The sequence below is a fragment of the Leptonychotes weddellii genome, chromosome 9 (genome assembly GCF_054177405.1).
Source record: "Leptonychotes weddellii isolate Sample4059 chromosome 9, ASM5417740v2, whole genome shotgun sequence".
Classification (NCBI taxonomy): Eukaryota; Metazoa; Chordata; class Mammalia; order Carnivora; family Phocidae; genus Leptonychotes; species Leptonychotes weddellii.
Window position 1 is genome coordinate 66,603,677 of NC_138377.1, and position 15,515 is coordinate 66,619,191.

The following is a 15,515-nucleotide window of genomic DNA, read 5'->3' on the forward strand; positions in this document are numbered from 1 at the left end:
AAAGACTCTTCCCTCGGGCGCCCCCGAACTAGGTACCACCTTTCAAACCATATTATCTCTGAACCCTTTCCCCGCCTCCAGGCACCACAGGCCCTCCAGCCCCTCACCCACAAAACTAGATCATTTCAGGGTGCCTTGAGCCGTCCTCGCGAGATCTGTCCTCCGGCCAATCGAGGGCCTTAATTTAGGCTTCTGACTTAGGCTTGCGGATCAGACGTCCAAGAAGCCCCTCTGCTGGGCAAACAAGAGCAACCCTGTATCTGACCTGCTCGGGACTCAGCCTGGCTCCTCCTTACCCGAGCACAAAGAGTCGTGCACGCTGTGCCCCACGTGGGTAACTGGATTGGTCACGTGACACGAGGCGCGCCGCCTCAGGCGGAGGAATGCGAGTGACTGGCCTGTCTGTGACCACGTGACAGAGAGGCTCGGCCTTCCCCGCTCCCCGCCTCCAAGTCTCCAAGGGACTGAAGGCCCCAGCCTTTCATTCTTGGGCTGTTTATCGGTGTGCCAGATGCACGACTCATTCTGCCACCCCGACCGAAGATTCCCAGTGCTGGGCAAGAGGGAAAAAAGTCAGTGACGATGTCTGGGCTGAACCACGGGAGAGAAGTAAGGGAATGGATAGGAATATAAGGAGCAGATGCCGGCTCAGCGTCCCTGGCAGTTAGGAGGACAGGTTCTTGAAGGGGCCTTGACGGGGGCGGGGCTGGCGCGAGCGCGCGACCCGCGGGAGTTCTTTGGGGTTAGCCCGGGGCGCGCTGGTGCCCGGCACCTGGGGCTTGTAGTCTTCCTGTGCGTTCCGGAATCTGCGGCCCCGCGCGGCCTGGTGAGGGCTCCTGGGCTCCAGTGGTAGCTAGCCCTCCCGTTGTTTTCTCCTAGGCTCGGCCATGCCGACGGTGCTGGGGTTTGAAGGCAGCGCTAACAAGATTGGCGTGGGAGTGGTCCGGGATGGCACGGTGCTGGCGAACCCGCGGCGGACTTACGTCACGCCTCCGGGCACAGGTGCGTGTGTGGGGAACTTAGAGTTCAGCGCGCGCTTCTCCGCACGGCAGCACCTTCCATCTGCCTAAACGCTAGCAAAGTAGGGCGTGGAGGGCATTGTCCCCTCGTAGAATTTTTGGTCCGAGTCTCTGAGATTTATGTGACAGTATTAACATCACAAGGCTGATGGTTAGAAGAGTCGCAGGCACTTGGACCTGTATCTTCTGGGTTTGTTTTGCTTTTATTGAGCGCCTTTTATATGCTAATCGGCTGCTGGATACAAAAGTAGATGTTACGAACTGCTATAGAGTCGGACATAGAAGCAAAACTTTACAGTATGAACAGTATAATGTAGATGCAATCACAATTATCTAGAACGAGAAGAAGTGTAAAGACTTCCACCTTGGGTGTTAGGAACAGCAATATTTGTGTTCAGTATTTGGTTTTGGACTTACGTTCCTTACTCTTTAAATGGAAATAGTAATACCTGCATTATTGGGTCTTGAGAAATAAATGAAATTACCAAACATATTACAGCTTTTAACAAATATTACTTCTAAGTTATTATGTTGTATTTTGTCTACCCTCCCCTAAAATTCCTGTATATAAAGGAGAAGAGAACTGACTAGCTTATACCTGAAAAACCTCCCTGAACAGGTGATGTTGTGACGGGTTACTCGTTAGAAAAAATATGTATCTTATGTTTAGCACTCACTTTTCTCGGCATTTTGGCACCAGGAATACAAAGATAAATAAAATAGCCAGTGCTTTATGATACTCATGGTAACTGGGAAGCTACAAATAATTCTTTAATTCTTATATATCTAATTCAGTGTTTAAAGTATAATCGTGTGGGCGCCTGGGTGGCTCAGTTGGTTAAGCGACTGCCTTCGGCTCAGGTCATGATCCTGGAGTCCCGGGATCGAGTCCCGCATCGGGCTGCCTGCTCAGCAGGGAGTCTGCTTCTCCCTCTCCTGCTCCCCACTCTTGTGCTCTCTCTCTCACTCTCTCTCTCAAATAAATAAATAAAATCTTAAAAAAAAAAATAAAGTATAATCGTGTGATCGTGCATGGGGTTTGTAGGGTCACAGAGATCACCAAAGGGTATTAGGTAGGTATCACTCGATTGAGTCCTGAAGGCTGAGTTGGATTTGGGTATGAAGAAGAGCATTTCTGAGAGCTGATAAGCCTAGCTAAACAGGCTAGAAAGAGTGTATCTGAAAACCTGGAAGACAAGATGCTTGAGGAGAGTGAGAGGGACTCTTCTACGCTGTATAAATGTTAAAAACAAAATAGCCAGTTGTTTTACCAGTAAAATGGGTTTATTCAGGAATAGTAGAGAATTGCAATTTGGTCAGGGAATCTATGGCAAAACCGTAGACGAGTCTGGAGAACAAGCAAAAGGGGTAGTTGGGAGGGGCTCTAATTTAAAAAAGTCCATTGATGGGGTGCCAGGTTGGCTCAGTCAGAAGAACATGTGACTCTTGATCTCAGAGTTGTGAGTTTAAGCCCCATGTTGGGTGTGGAGATGACTTAAATAAGACATAAAAAAAAAAAAAATCTTAAAAAGTCCATTAAAGTAAACCGAGAATTCCAAGTGTAGTGGCTTTTCATTGGCTGGAAAATCTCTTCCTCTTGCTGGGGTGGTAAGTTATAGGCTTCTTCCTGTTGGGAATGCAAGGTGTGTTCTCTTCCCATTGGGGTCTGCAATTGAGAAGGAGTGGTAGGGTGTGAAAGCTTCCCCTTCTGGCCTCCTGACTCCATTTTAAATGAGATTTCTTTTACTCTGTTTCACAGCTACTTAAACAGCTGCTTTTGACTTCTACCTACCTTTGCTATAGAAAAACCCTATGATCTCTGACCTGTGTCCATCTCCTAGGATTCCTTCCAGGTGATACTGCTAGGCATCACCGAGCTGTTATCCTGGACCTGCTACAGGAGGCACTGACAGAGGCTGGATTAACCTCCCAGGATATTGATTGCATTGCCTACACGAAAGGTATAACTGGGAGAGTGGTTGACAATGGAAGAATATACCTGGAGCTTGGCTAGGTTAGAATAGCCCGCTGTTCTCCTCTCCTACCACCAGTACCCCTACCTCACCTCTCACATCCCTTACTTTCCCCAGCTCTGGTTTTCCCATTGTCCATAGGATTGTCCATAGGATTCTAACTCCCATTTCTGTGCCCCCTAGGCCCTGGCATGGGTGCCCCACTGGTTTCTGTGGCTGTTGTGGCCCGCACTGTGGCCCAGCTGTGGAATAAGCCATTGCTGGGTGTGAACCACTGTATAGGCCACATTGAGATGGGCCGCCTTATCACTGGAGCCACCAGCCCAACTGTGCTGTATGTCAGTGGAGGAAATACACAGGTATTTGGAGTACTCCATCATTCCCTCTTGATTTCTAAGGCACTGTACCAGCAACTTTCATGTGGTACCTCAGTGGTGGTAACTGCAAGAACAAAGCTGGGCTCATCTGAACCTAAAATGTTATACGCTAGAAAACTCAGAAGAAAGTTTGCAGTATTGCAGATTTGGGCAGGATGATCACAACGTTGGATGGCATTCATTCATTTTTTCATTTATTTATTTATAAGATTGTATGCATTTATTTGAGAGAGAGAGCATGAGCAGGGGAGAGAGGCAGAGGGAGAGGAATCTGCTCTGGGAATCCTCAGGGTACATATAGGCTTCTGAGATAAGAGCTATGAGAAAGTACCTATTCAGGGTTTGGGTGAGTTCTTTTGTTCCATTTCTTATTGGAAGCTGCAGCGGCCATATTGATCCTCTGCTATGTTCTTCCCCAAAGCCAAATACTCCTCTTTACAGACTTGAGGTTTCATGGACATCCTCATCACCCTTAGGTGATTGCATATTCAGAACATCGTTACCGCATCTTTGGGGAAACCATCGATATTGCTGTGGGTAATTGTCTGGATCGTTTTGCTCGAGTGCTGAAGGTAAGCCACGGGGGCTAGAGAAAACATAAGGTGTGGATAAATTCTGGGGAGCCATGGAAATGGAAGTAGAAAGTAGTAAATTAGCTTCTTTTGCTTCCTGGATATCTGACTCCATCCTCTTTTTCCTTCTCCTAGATTTCCAATGACCCAAGTCCAGGCTACAATATTGAACAGATGGCAAAGCGGTAAGGGGACATAAGGTGGAAGGAGGCTGACTGGTGGGGCTTCCGGGATTTCCCTGTATATACAGTAAGGAGGTTTGGGAGGGCTTTGGAGGGTGAGCAGCCAGCTGACTAGAGGCTTGGTGCCTTGTACACTCACTCCCACATAGAGGCAAGAAGCTAGTTGAGCTGCCATATACAGTAAAGGGGATGGACGTCTCATTCTCGGGGATCCTGTCTTTCATTGAGGTGAGTGTGGGACCGGTGAGGAGAGAGCACTGTCATGCTTTTCAGTGAGGCATATCTGTTTTGTTCACCACTGTATTTCCTGCCTATAGTTTAGTTCTGGTCTATGTTAGATGCTGAATAAATTCATTTAGCAGATACTTATTAAACATTTTCTGTGTGCCAGCCACTGTTTTAGGCAATAGCAATACCGGATAGAGCAAAATAAAAATCCCTGTGTACTTGGAGCTTACATTCTAATGAGGGAGGGGGGTGACAAATAAAGAAATAAGCCGGGGGAAATAATAAAATAAAAAGGGTCAGCTAGTGATAAGTGTTATGGAGAAAGTTAAGCCGAGTAAGGGGTTGGGGGATTGTGGGTGCCAGGGCAGGCATTTGTAATTATTGAATCCCGAACGAATGTTGCCCGTTCTATAGCTCAGTGCCAGTGAAGAGCAAAGTGTGCTGTAGACAGACTGGTAAGTTGAACTGTGGTGAGACACGGTGATCCTCCAGGTGCACTAATTTTTGCTCTCATGTCATCCCCAAACCACAACTCCTTGTTTTATTTATTTTTTTCATCTTTAATTATAGGATGTAGCCCAGCGGATGCTGGCCACAGACGAATGTACTCCTGAGGATTTATGTTTCTCTCTGCAGGTAATGGGATAAAAAGCTGGGAGAGAAAGTTGGGACTGGAGGAGCTTTTATATAGTAGAGCAGAACTAAGCTGGGCTCTCCTCTGGTGTTCTCATTTTATCTGTCGCCCACAGGAAACCGTGTTTGCAATGCTGGTAGAGATCACAGAGCGAGCCATGGCACATTGTGGCTCTCAGGAGGCCCTCATCGTGGGAGGTGTGGGGTGTATGTATCTTTGAACTGTGCCCCTCTTTTCCTGTTCTTGGACATTAGCGTCTCCCTCCTACTAGTCTAAATCTCTAAAGGGTTTGGGGAAATTAGAAGTTTCTTCTTCCCAACCCTTGCCCCCTAAACCCCTACTTCATTTTTGTAAGTAAACACACATGAGGTGTGTTTGAGGTGTACAGCTGAATCATTCGGAAAGGGCTAAAACCAAGGCAACCCAACCCCCTACCTCTTCATAGGTAATTTGAGGCTACAGGAAATGATGGAGACAATGTGCCAGGAACGTGGAGCCCGGCTTTTTGCCACAGATGAGAGGTAAAGGTCCTTTCCCTTTCTTGATTTCTTCTTTTTTTCTTCAATGACTATGATTCTCCACCCGTGAATCCCAAATTTCTTATCTTTTTTCTTCCCAGATTCTGCATTGACAATGGAGCCATGATAGCTCAGGCTGGCTGGGAGATGTTTCGGGCAGGGCACAGGACCCCCCTCAGTGATTCTGGGATCACACAGAGGTGTGTACCCTTCTGGAGGGGGTAGATAGGAATATATGGGAGGTAGGCAAAAATCAGCAGGGAAGAGGGTCCAGAATCATGAGGGCAGAGAGGAATGGAAGAAACTAAGGGGTAGCTGTCCACCAAGTTTTCCGTGTTTTTTCACAGGTATCGGACAGATGAAGTAGAAGTGACCTGGAGGGACTAACGAGGTTAACAGGATCAGAGTAGATAGTGCCCTAAGTGGAGCCTCCAGGAACTTGGGCCTTAATCTCTGTCCTGACCTGGGTGTCCTGGCAAGGCTGTGGACTCCTGTCTCCCATCCTTTGAAACTCAAGTTGACTCAGCAATAAAATATTTTTGGTTTGGTATGTTGGTAATTGGTTTGTGTTACTCAAGAATGATACAAAGTTGGCCCTGGATAAATTCCTGTTGATGGGGTGAGTGGATGAGGAGGCAGGGGTCAGAGCAGGGCCTTGGCTGACCAGGGCTGCTGCTCTGAGCTAAGACGGAAGGGGCATCTTAGATGCTTGCCTAACATCCCCTTAATAATAGTGTTAGCATTACTAATACTGTTTTAGTGTCGTGCTTTGTGCCAACTGCGTTGTGTTTGTCATCTCATTTACTTTCTCTGAAGTAGGTTCTCAGGACTTGCCTCAAAATAGCCTGGAGCCAGGTCTTATTCTGTACTGATTTGTCACTGAAGAGTAAAACTGTTCCTTCTCCGTGCACTTACTCGTGCATACTCCTCTGTACACTTCCAGGGGCAGGCTCGTGAGGGTGCCCCGATCCTTCCTGGTCACAGCCGCCAGAACTAATGTCGTCATGGCCTTTCTCTTGTTTGTCAGTCACCAGCAGAAGTCCCAAACTACCAAGTCACCGCCCAGCTTTGCACTCTAATAACCATTACTCTCCACCCCTTTTTTGTTCCTTCTCAAATTCTTTTGTGCTCTCTGGAACTAATAGCTGGTTATTAGTAAAATTACCTACATCCTCACCCTCTCTTCTGAATGTTCTCTTTACATTCCTGCTCAGAGCCCCGGTGTCTCCTGAGGACTCTGCTTCTCCTACCACCTCTAGTGGTGCTGTTTTCTCTCCCCCACATCCTCTGTACCCCTGGCCCTGGAGATGGTACGGGTGTCCTCATTTTTCCTCACACTGTGTTCAGTCGATTCCTTTTCATCCCTAATACACCTTAGCTTTGAAACTCATACCATTCTTAAGATTATACCATGCCGCAACCGCTCCTGTCAGATCTCGATTTTAGGGGTGCCTAGATGGCTTAGTTGGTTAAGCATCTGCCTTCGGCTCAGGTCATGATCCCAGGGTCTTGGGGATTAAGCCCCATGTTGGGCTCCCTGCTCAGTGGGGAGTCTGCTTCTCCCTCTCCGCCCCTCCCCCTCGCTTGTGGTCTCCCTCTCTCTCAAATAAATAAAATCTTAAAAAAAACCCAAATCTCAATTTTAGTACCTGTATGGATCATCCTTCTAACACTGGTCTCAGCTCTGTACTCCTCTGGTGATCTTGTCCTCCACCCCCACTGCAGCTACTCATTCCCTTGGTCCTAGTCTAGACCTACAGCTCCTCCATATCTCAATCTCAGACATCCCTCCTGTCTTTCCAGTTCATTCCCTTTAGTGCACTGAACCTAACAGTTCCCTTTATCAGGCCCTGCCGTCTGTCGATCTTCCTTTCCACTGACCTCATCCCCTACGTGTCTTCATTTCCCTCCAGCTAAACTCCAGTCATGAGCACTTCACTACAAACGCCTCACCTCCTTTGCCTTTCTTGCTTTTGTCATGCTTCAACTCTTCACATACTTGATTCCTAGAGCCACGCAGCTGAAAGGGCTAGTGAAAAACAGGCTGACTCGTCTTACGTTAAATTCATCATCCTAAAACTTAGGCCACCTTGCAATATTCCCTAGTCCTTTCACTTGCTCTCTTTCCAATAACCGTTTTATACCTTCTGGCCCCTCAAATCTATGTCTCCCCTGATTCTCGCTCTTACTTTGGCTCCTGTTTTAGTGAGAAAGATAGAAGCAGAGAACATTCACGAGCTCCTACCACTACATCTAACCACCTTCCAGTATTTATTCCAATGTACTCTGCTTTCCCTTTTGTTCCTGTATTAACATTAATACCTGTTACTGTATACTCAGTTGGGATTGATTTTGCTCCCCAGAGGACATTTGATTGTCACAACTGGGAGACAGGGCTACTGGGTAGAGGCCAGTGATGCTGCAGAATACCCTGCAATGTACAGAACAGCTCCCCACACAAAGAATTCCCTAGGCTAAAATGTCATTGGTGTCAAGGTTGAGAAACTGTGCCATAAACAAACTGTCCGTGCTCCTGTCCAACTACTTCTAAGGTCCATCCCATCCTCTAGCCTTTCAGGGCATCTCTCAACAGTTGTTTCTCCTCTTCTGTAGAGTCCATATTTCCCTTTCTTTCCTAGATCTTCTCAGCACGCAGTTATGCTTTCATTTTCCTCATCTTAAAACACATGATTATCTCTTGAGCCCATTTTCCCCTTTCAGTTGCTTCCCATTTTTCTGCTCCATTTTGTAGCAAAACATCTTAAAAGAGTTGTTCCCAATTTCTCTCAACCAACTCCCTATGAAGGCTACTCCACCAAGGCTATTCTTTTTTTTTTTAAGATTGTATTTATTTATTTGAGAGGGAGAGAGAGCACACATGTGTACATGAGCAGGGGGAGGGGCAAAGGGAGAGGGAGAAGCAAACTCCCCGCTGAGCAGGGGCTCCATCCCAGGACCCGGAGATCATGACCTGAGCCACCCACCAAGGCTGTTCTTATCACGGTCACCAATGACTTCACATAGCTAACTCTAATGGCAGATTCAGCTTCATCCCATGTAGGCGATCAGCAGCATTTGACACTCCCTCTTTGAAATATTTTCTTTACTTGGCTTTAGGACACGTTCTCTGGTTTGCCTCCTAGCTTACTAACTGCTCTTTGTCTCCTTTGCTGGTTTCTCCTCATTTCCACAAGCTAGTAACTCTAGGGTTCAGTCCTTGGACCGCTTCTCTATTTACAAACACCTTCAGTGATTTCGTCCAGTCTTATACATTAAAATCATTTTTTTCTTTTTCAAGGTTTTATTTATTTGACAGAGAGATAGCGAGAGAGGGAACACAAGCGGGGGAGTGGGAGAGGGAGAAGCAGGCTTCCTGTGGAGCAAGGAGCCTGATGCAGGGCTCGATCCCAGGACCTTGGGATCATGACCTGAGCCGAAGGCAGACGCTTAACGACTGAGCCACCCAGACGTCCCACATTAAAATCATTTCAATGTGGATGACTCCCGATATTTTAGCCCCAACCTGGACTTCTGTTCTGAATATCTAGCTGCCGATTGGCATCTCAACTTGGATGGCTGATAGGCATCTCAAATTTGGCATACACAAAACTGAGCTTTTTTTTTCTCCCCATCTTCATGCTGCAGACTTCCCTATTTCAGTGAATGACAACCCCATCCTTCTAGTTGTTCATGTCAAAGCACGCTGGCACCTCTTTTTCATCTCATCCAATTCATCAAATCACACTGACTTTACCTTCAGAATATATCCAGAATCCTGTTTCTTACTTCTACTTCTGCCACCCTGGACCAAGCTAGAATTCTCTGTCTCTGAGATTATTGCAGTAGCTGGTGTTACCTGCTTCTACCACTGTCCATCCACTTAAGGTCCGTTTTCAACGCAGCAGCCAGAGTGAATAGTGTTACCATAGAAGCCAGATTATGTCACACTGCTGCTCAAAACCCTCTGTCTTCCTATTTTGGAGTAAAAACTAGAGTCCTTCAAAGGCCTGTGAGACCCTCCATGATCTGCCCTGCCTCCACTTACTGTTTTGACCTAATTTCCTGCTACTCACCTTGTTCACTCTGCTCCAGCAACAATGGTCTTTTTGTTTTTCCTTAAACACTGAAGATGTGCCAGCCCCTCAAGGTCTTCGTACTTGTTGCTCCCTCTGCTTCGAAAGCTCTTCCTCAGCTAGAGCTTGTTGCAGCAGTCTCATAATCTTTGTCTTTGCTCAGAGTTTTTCCTGTTTCTAGTGAGGCCTTCCTGACAACCCTACTTAAAATTACACTTCTCCAGCACTTTCTAGCCCCCTTCCCTGTTTTATTTCACTTCTTAGCACTTACCATCTTCTAATCTAATAGTTTTATTTGGTTTGTTGTTTGACTCCTCCCATTAGAATACAAACTCCATGAGACAAGAGATTTTTGTTTTATTCATTGCCATGTAATCTCCCAGTACTTAGAATAGGGTGGATATTCAGTTACCATTTGCTGAATGAATGGATAAATTGATGTGGAGGTAAACCAGAGATAAAGACTATCAAGTAAGAGTTGGGCCAAAAGATAAAAAGAATTAGGATTATATGCACTTGGGAAAAGAGTAAGTTTCTGGTTACTTACTCTTTTTGGTTAAGTAGAAAGTGCTGATAAACACTTTTTTCAAAAAAACAGAACAAAACAAAAAACCACTTTTTTCATTGACAAAGGATAGACCCATAAATGGGTTGAAAATACACTAAGACATGGACGTTTACAATCACATTTTGGAGTGGAAGATAGAGTGTTTGGGATACAGGTAAAAAGATAAATTCTTCTTGAATATATTTGAGAACAAGAGTGATCTCTGCCTCTCTAGGCTTGGGGAGTTAATTTTATAAATGGGAATCAAGCATGTTATTATGTATTAGCCTCGGGTATTTATTTGTAAGTTTTTTTTAGTATTATGGGATGGAATGGATCTTGGAGGGAGGACCTTCTTTAGCACTGTAGACCCAGCTGGTACTGCTTAGTAGGAGACTTCTTTCTTTAGGGAGCTTTGGGCTCTTGACTGAGGCTTCTCAAGATAGCCTCACAGTTTTGTAAAATCAAGAGACTAAAAGCATGGCTCCTTGAGTCCTAAATGGTGGACTTCTCCTAGCTCAGTCTCTCCCGAGTCTCTTATTGGCAGTACAGGGTCAGTGTGTTCTGCTGATTTCCACGAGTGAAGGCACCGGGGGATTGTCAGGCCCCTGGACAGCATGCAACTGAGTCATATATAGGGCCCCAGGGCAGGCTGATTAAAGGATCTGAGGTAGGCTCCTGTTACAGAAGGCAGTGTGAGGAAGGGAGCCTGTTTTTCAGTTTACCTAGCCATTGGACTAGCTGTACCCCTGGGATCTTTGCTCTGTAGTTTGGATTTCCTCAAATTCATGACTACGAGGGCAGCATCCTGGGAATATTGCCGTAGGACTTCATGAAGATACGTGCCACTCAGACTACACGATTAGGAAGAATGAGCAGAGGAGAGGTGAGCACCATGGTCAGTTCCTACTCTGGGACAATTTCCCCACTTGGTGGCACTGTTCCTGAATACCTACTTTTGATTTGCCTGAAAGTCCTGCTCAGGGATGTAGCCTGAAGGAACAGGAATGTTGAAAGAAGTACATTTAGGGTTTCCCCTTTGGTGGTTCTTCTGCTTCTCTGGTATAAGGCCACCGTATCTTCAAAAGCCTTTCGGCTGCAGAAAAAAGAAACGCCAGATTCAGCAAGGAACAGAGATCAGCTCTTCCCCACCTATTGGGGAATTTTAGAGAGGATTTTAGGGAGAAACCAAGAATATTAGGCTTCTCCATCTCACAGCACAATGAGGGAGGCTGGGAACCCTGATTCCTGTGGCATCTGCTCTGCCATGGAGCATCCTTCCCCAGGGAGGCCTACTCTGTCTACCCTGCCCCTCCTGGATTTGGGGGAGCTAGTTTCCTTTTATGGCTAGAGCAGGGATTGAAAACTCAAAAGCCTGTAAGAACCAGACATGTAATATCAAAGACTAAAGTGGACCAGGTGGGAACTTGTGGCAAACGGAAGAATACGTGCCTTGTCCCATGGAACAGCAACTTAATTCGCTCCAGCTGAGTGTGTCCTGTGGGATGGAGGCCCCAAACTACCAGATGCATGTTAAATATTGGCAGTTAATTTTAAAAATTGTAAATTCTGTACAATCTGAACTAAACTTGTGCAGGTAAGATCCAGTCCAGAGGCCACCAGTGTTCAACCTCTGGTCTAGAGACTCCCTCACCAGAAGTTCTTGACATGGTCCTGCACATTGATCAAGCTTACTGAATCGGATAGCGCCATGTGGTAGATGCCCACCTGGACCGAAGAGCTCCAGTTCACATCTGCTGAGGAAGGGGGTGCAGAATGACTGGAGGTGGGGCCTCATTTCTCAGGCAGGAGAGGAAATGAATTACTGTTGGTAGTTCCAGGTTTCTTATGGGTGTTGGCCTTGTGCTGTATCTCATGTCCTCATTCCCTTACCTGCCTGCCCACTTACCAGGTTTCTTACAGAATGTGTAGAGCAGCAACAGAAGGATAAGCAACATAGCAATGAGTGCTGCCCACCAAGTGAGAAGGAACACGGTGAGCGGGCAGAGCAGAGAGCCCACGAGGGAGAGCCAGGGCCTGTACCAGTGGAAGGAAGGACACCAGACGTCAGGGGAGAGTGAATGCAGCCTATCTCTTGTCCAAGCCTCAGTACCATCCACTCCTGCACCACAAGGGTGCTCCTCCAACTCTCCCACGTCCTCCCAATCCAGAGGCTGACCCCATGCTAATACATGCCCACACTAACCAGGGAACCACGTAAGGGAGGCGTGGAAACAACCAAAGTTGACAAGGGCACAGGAGCAGAGGAAAAAGTTGGAGATGACGGGGGTGGTGTTCAGATCAGCTTTGGGAGAGATTAAAGGTCAGAAGGTCGGTCTCCAAATGAGTCATTGGTTTGAGGTCTAGAGAGACAAGGACAGCAGATTCTGGCTTCCTTCCCCCATACTCTAAAGCCCTAAAAGTCAGAGGTAGGGCAGTGAGGGGCACTAGCCTGGGAAAGGTGATTCATGAAGGCCTGTGTAGGGGTGGAGGAGGAGTGCTCACTGATAAGGATGAAGGAGCAATAAGGAATGTGAGCGGAGGGCCTCACATAGGTTCATGCTTCTTGTCTTAGCTTTTCCCAAAAAAGCCCATGACGGTACAGTTTGTTCTGGCACAGCAACTCTAAGAGGGCATGGCAATCACTGGGGAACGGTCCCAGGAAGAGGGAGAATGATTGCTCCCTCCTCCTCTCGAGAGGCGGGAGGGAGTGAGGAGCACAGGGGAAAGAGCTGAGGGAGCTTAGGGGTATTAACGGGAAGAATGGATGACAGTAGAGTGCAGTGGGACGCCTGGTAATATGGGATGGGAAAACAGGGGAGGCAGGTGGAAAAGAGATCCCCTCCCCAAACTTTGCTTGATGTACAGGCAGACTTTGAATTTTGCTATGTGAGCTTGGACTGTCTCTACACCGGCCAACCAGTCATCTCCACCTCCCTACATCATCATCTAACTCCTGGTTGCTGAGACGGAGCCCTCTTGTACTCCTCCTCCTTCTCCAAAAATTATACTCTTAGGATGGCCCTAGACTCTACCTACATTTTCTCCTTTTCCCCTCAAGCCTCTTGGTAAGATACCAACTAACCTGGAACACTTTGGGGGTTGAAACAAAGCAAGAAAGGGCAGAGGACAGAATGGCACTGAAGATTCTGGGCAGACATCAGGGGGCTAGAGGCAGACACCATGCTCAGTGCATTCCACTCATATTTTTACCTAGCTTTCCCACAAGTTGCTAGACATATTAAATTTTATCTTGTCTTTGCAGGTTTTACCCCACCCATATGAATCCCCTTAGGTCATTATTGGTTTTTGAGCATCTACTCTGTGCCAGGCAATGGGCTAGGTAGGGTTTACCCCTCTCATCTTCCCCTCTGGTTCACTCACCTGGTGGTGATCAGAGAGGGCATATAGGCAGGACCCTTGTTCTGGACAACTGTGGAAATCCTAGCTGTACTGATACTCTGGCCCCAGGCAGCTCCCATTCCGCACACCCACGTCAGTCCTATTTCCTGGATCTTCTCCAATCATACAGGAGCCTGGGAATGAGATTGGAAACACACGTTCCTTCATGGGGAGAGAACCACATCGCAGAGCAGTAGGACTATCTAGGTACCATCAGTGCCAAAGGGCGGAATGGAAGTTTGTATGTAAGATGGGAGTGGGGGGAATACAATTTTTTTTCCTTTTTTTTTTCAAAAGATTTTAGTTATTTATTTATTTGAGAGAGGGAGTGAGAGACAGCACGAGAGGGAAGAGGGTCAGAGGGAGAAGCAGACCCCCCACTGAGCAGGGAGCCCAACGTGGGACTCGATCCCAGGACTCCAGGATCATGACATGAGCCGAAGGCAGTTGCTTAACCAACTGAGCCACCCAGGTGCCCCTTTTTTTCCTTTTTTAAAAAAGATTTTTATATGGGCGCCTGGGTGGCTCAGTTGGTTAAGCGACTGCCTTCGGCTCAGGTCATGATCCTGGAGTCCCTGGATCGAGTCCCGCATCGGGCTCCCTGCTCGGCAGGGAGTCTGCTTCTCCCTCTGACCCTCCCCCCTCTCATGTACTCGCTCTCTCTCATTCTCTCTCTCTCAAATAAATAAATAAAATCTTAAAAAAAAAAAAAGATTTTTATGTATTTATTTGAGAGAGGGAGAAAGCCTACGAGGAGGGGGGAGGGGCAGAGGGAGAAGCAGGCTGTCTGCTGAGCAGGGAGCCCCACACAGGGCTTGATCCCAGAAGCCTGGGACCATGACCCAACCTGAAGGCAGATGCTCAACCCACTGAGCCACCCAGATGCCCCAGGAATACCAAATTTGATAATCAAAGAACACCACACAATTTTTTAGTGAAATGAGGGATGGGGAGAAATGGTGAAGGGAGGTGAGGGGCTACCTGCATGTAAACTACTTCTAATGTGATTGATGAAGTCTCTTGCTCATTTCATCACCTATATCCTCAGCCCTCAGAGAGGCAGAAAGCAGGGTTCCAGGTCATTCTGCACAGAAGACTGGAGTGGAGGGCCTTACCACTTGTGGCAGAGATCCCCAGGTAGGAAAGCATCCACATGATGGCAAGGATAGCTGTAGCAGGGTCCTGGAAACAAAAGTGGAATTAGTGGTGAGAGAAGGGGGCAGATGACGAGTATGCTCCATACCTTGGTGTGGTTCTCACTCTGAGGTCTCCAGAGATATTGGTCCCTGTGAGTACCCCAGTGGCTAAGGAGAAGAAGATGGAAAACATACCAAAGAAACTGCCCTCTGGACCTCATCACTGTGGGACCATATTTTCCAAGAAAATTTGTATTTATGTAAAAGAACATAGAGAAAAACTGGGTTTTTGAGGGGGCAATTCCTGGCTTCCCTTCATTCAGCCAAGATCATAACCCCTGTACCCAGTTTACTGTCAGTGACTTAGGTTATGCTGGGACAAATAAGGCAAGATTGTAAACTAGCCAGTCCAGGGACTTATAGGACTCTGAGTGTTCTGATGGTTAACTTGCAAATGACATACAGAATCAGAAGTCACGGGGTCTTTTCTGGGGAGGCTTGGGCTAATGAGGTACCCTGCTCCGAGGGGAGGTGACATTCTGAGGCATGCATCCCTTTAATACATTTCTCAGCCAGCTTCCCATTGTCTCACCTGGGTACTCAAAGAAGCAAGTGGCTTGTCAGCTGGGGTTTGTGAGGAGGAATGTTCTAGCAGATAGTTGATAAAAGAGAGGATCGGGGGGGTGCCTAGGTGGCTCAGTCGGTTAAGCATCTGCCTTGCGTTCAGGTCATGATCCCAGAGTCCTGGGACCCAGCAGGAGAGTCTGCTTCTCCCCCTGTTCCTCCCCCTGCCCCTGCTTGTGCTTGCGCACTCTCTCAATCTCAAATAAATAAATAAAATCTTAAAAAAAATA

The 15,515-nt window shown here is 47.1% G+C and overlaps 1 protein-coding gene across 1 annotated transcript; it reads left to right on the plus strand.

The window, feature by feature from the left end:
* Positions 1-717: 717 nt before the first annotated feature.
* OSGEP (O-sialoglycoprotein endopeptidase) lies at positions 718-6,053 on the plus strand. The gene is made up of 11 exons (XM_006731381.3): positions 718-1,002; positions 2,861-2,980; positions 3,176-3,351; positions 3,846-3,941; positions 4,077-4,126; positions 4,273-4,351; positions 4,922-4,987; positions 5,101-5,191; positions 5,431-5,506; positions 5,605-5,703; positions 5,851-6,053. The coding sequence occupies exons 1-11, from the start codon at positions 888-890 to the stop codon at positions 5,888-5,890; spliced, it is 1,008 nt and encodes a 335-aa protein (XP_006731444.1). The 5' UTR covers positions 718-887; the 3' UTR covers positions 5,891-6,053.
* Positions 6,054-15,515: the final 9,462 nt, after the last annotated feature.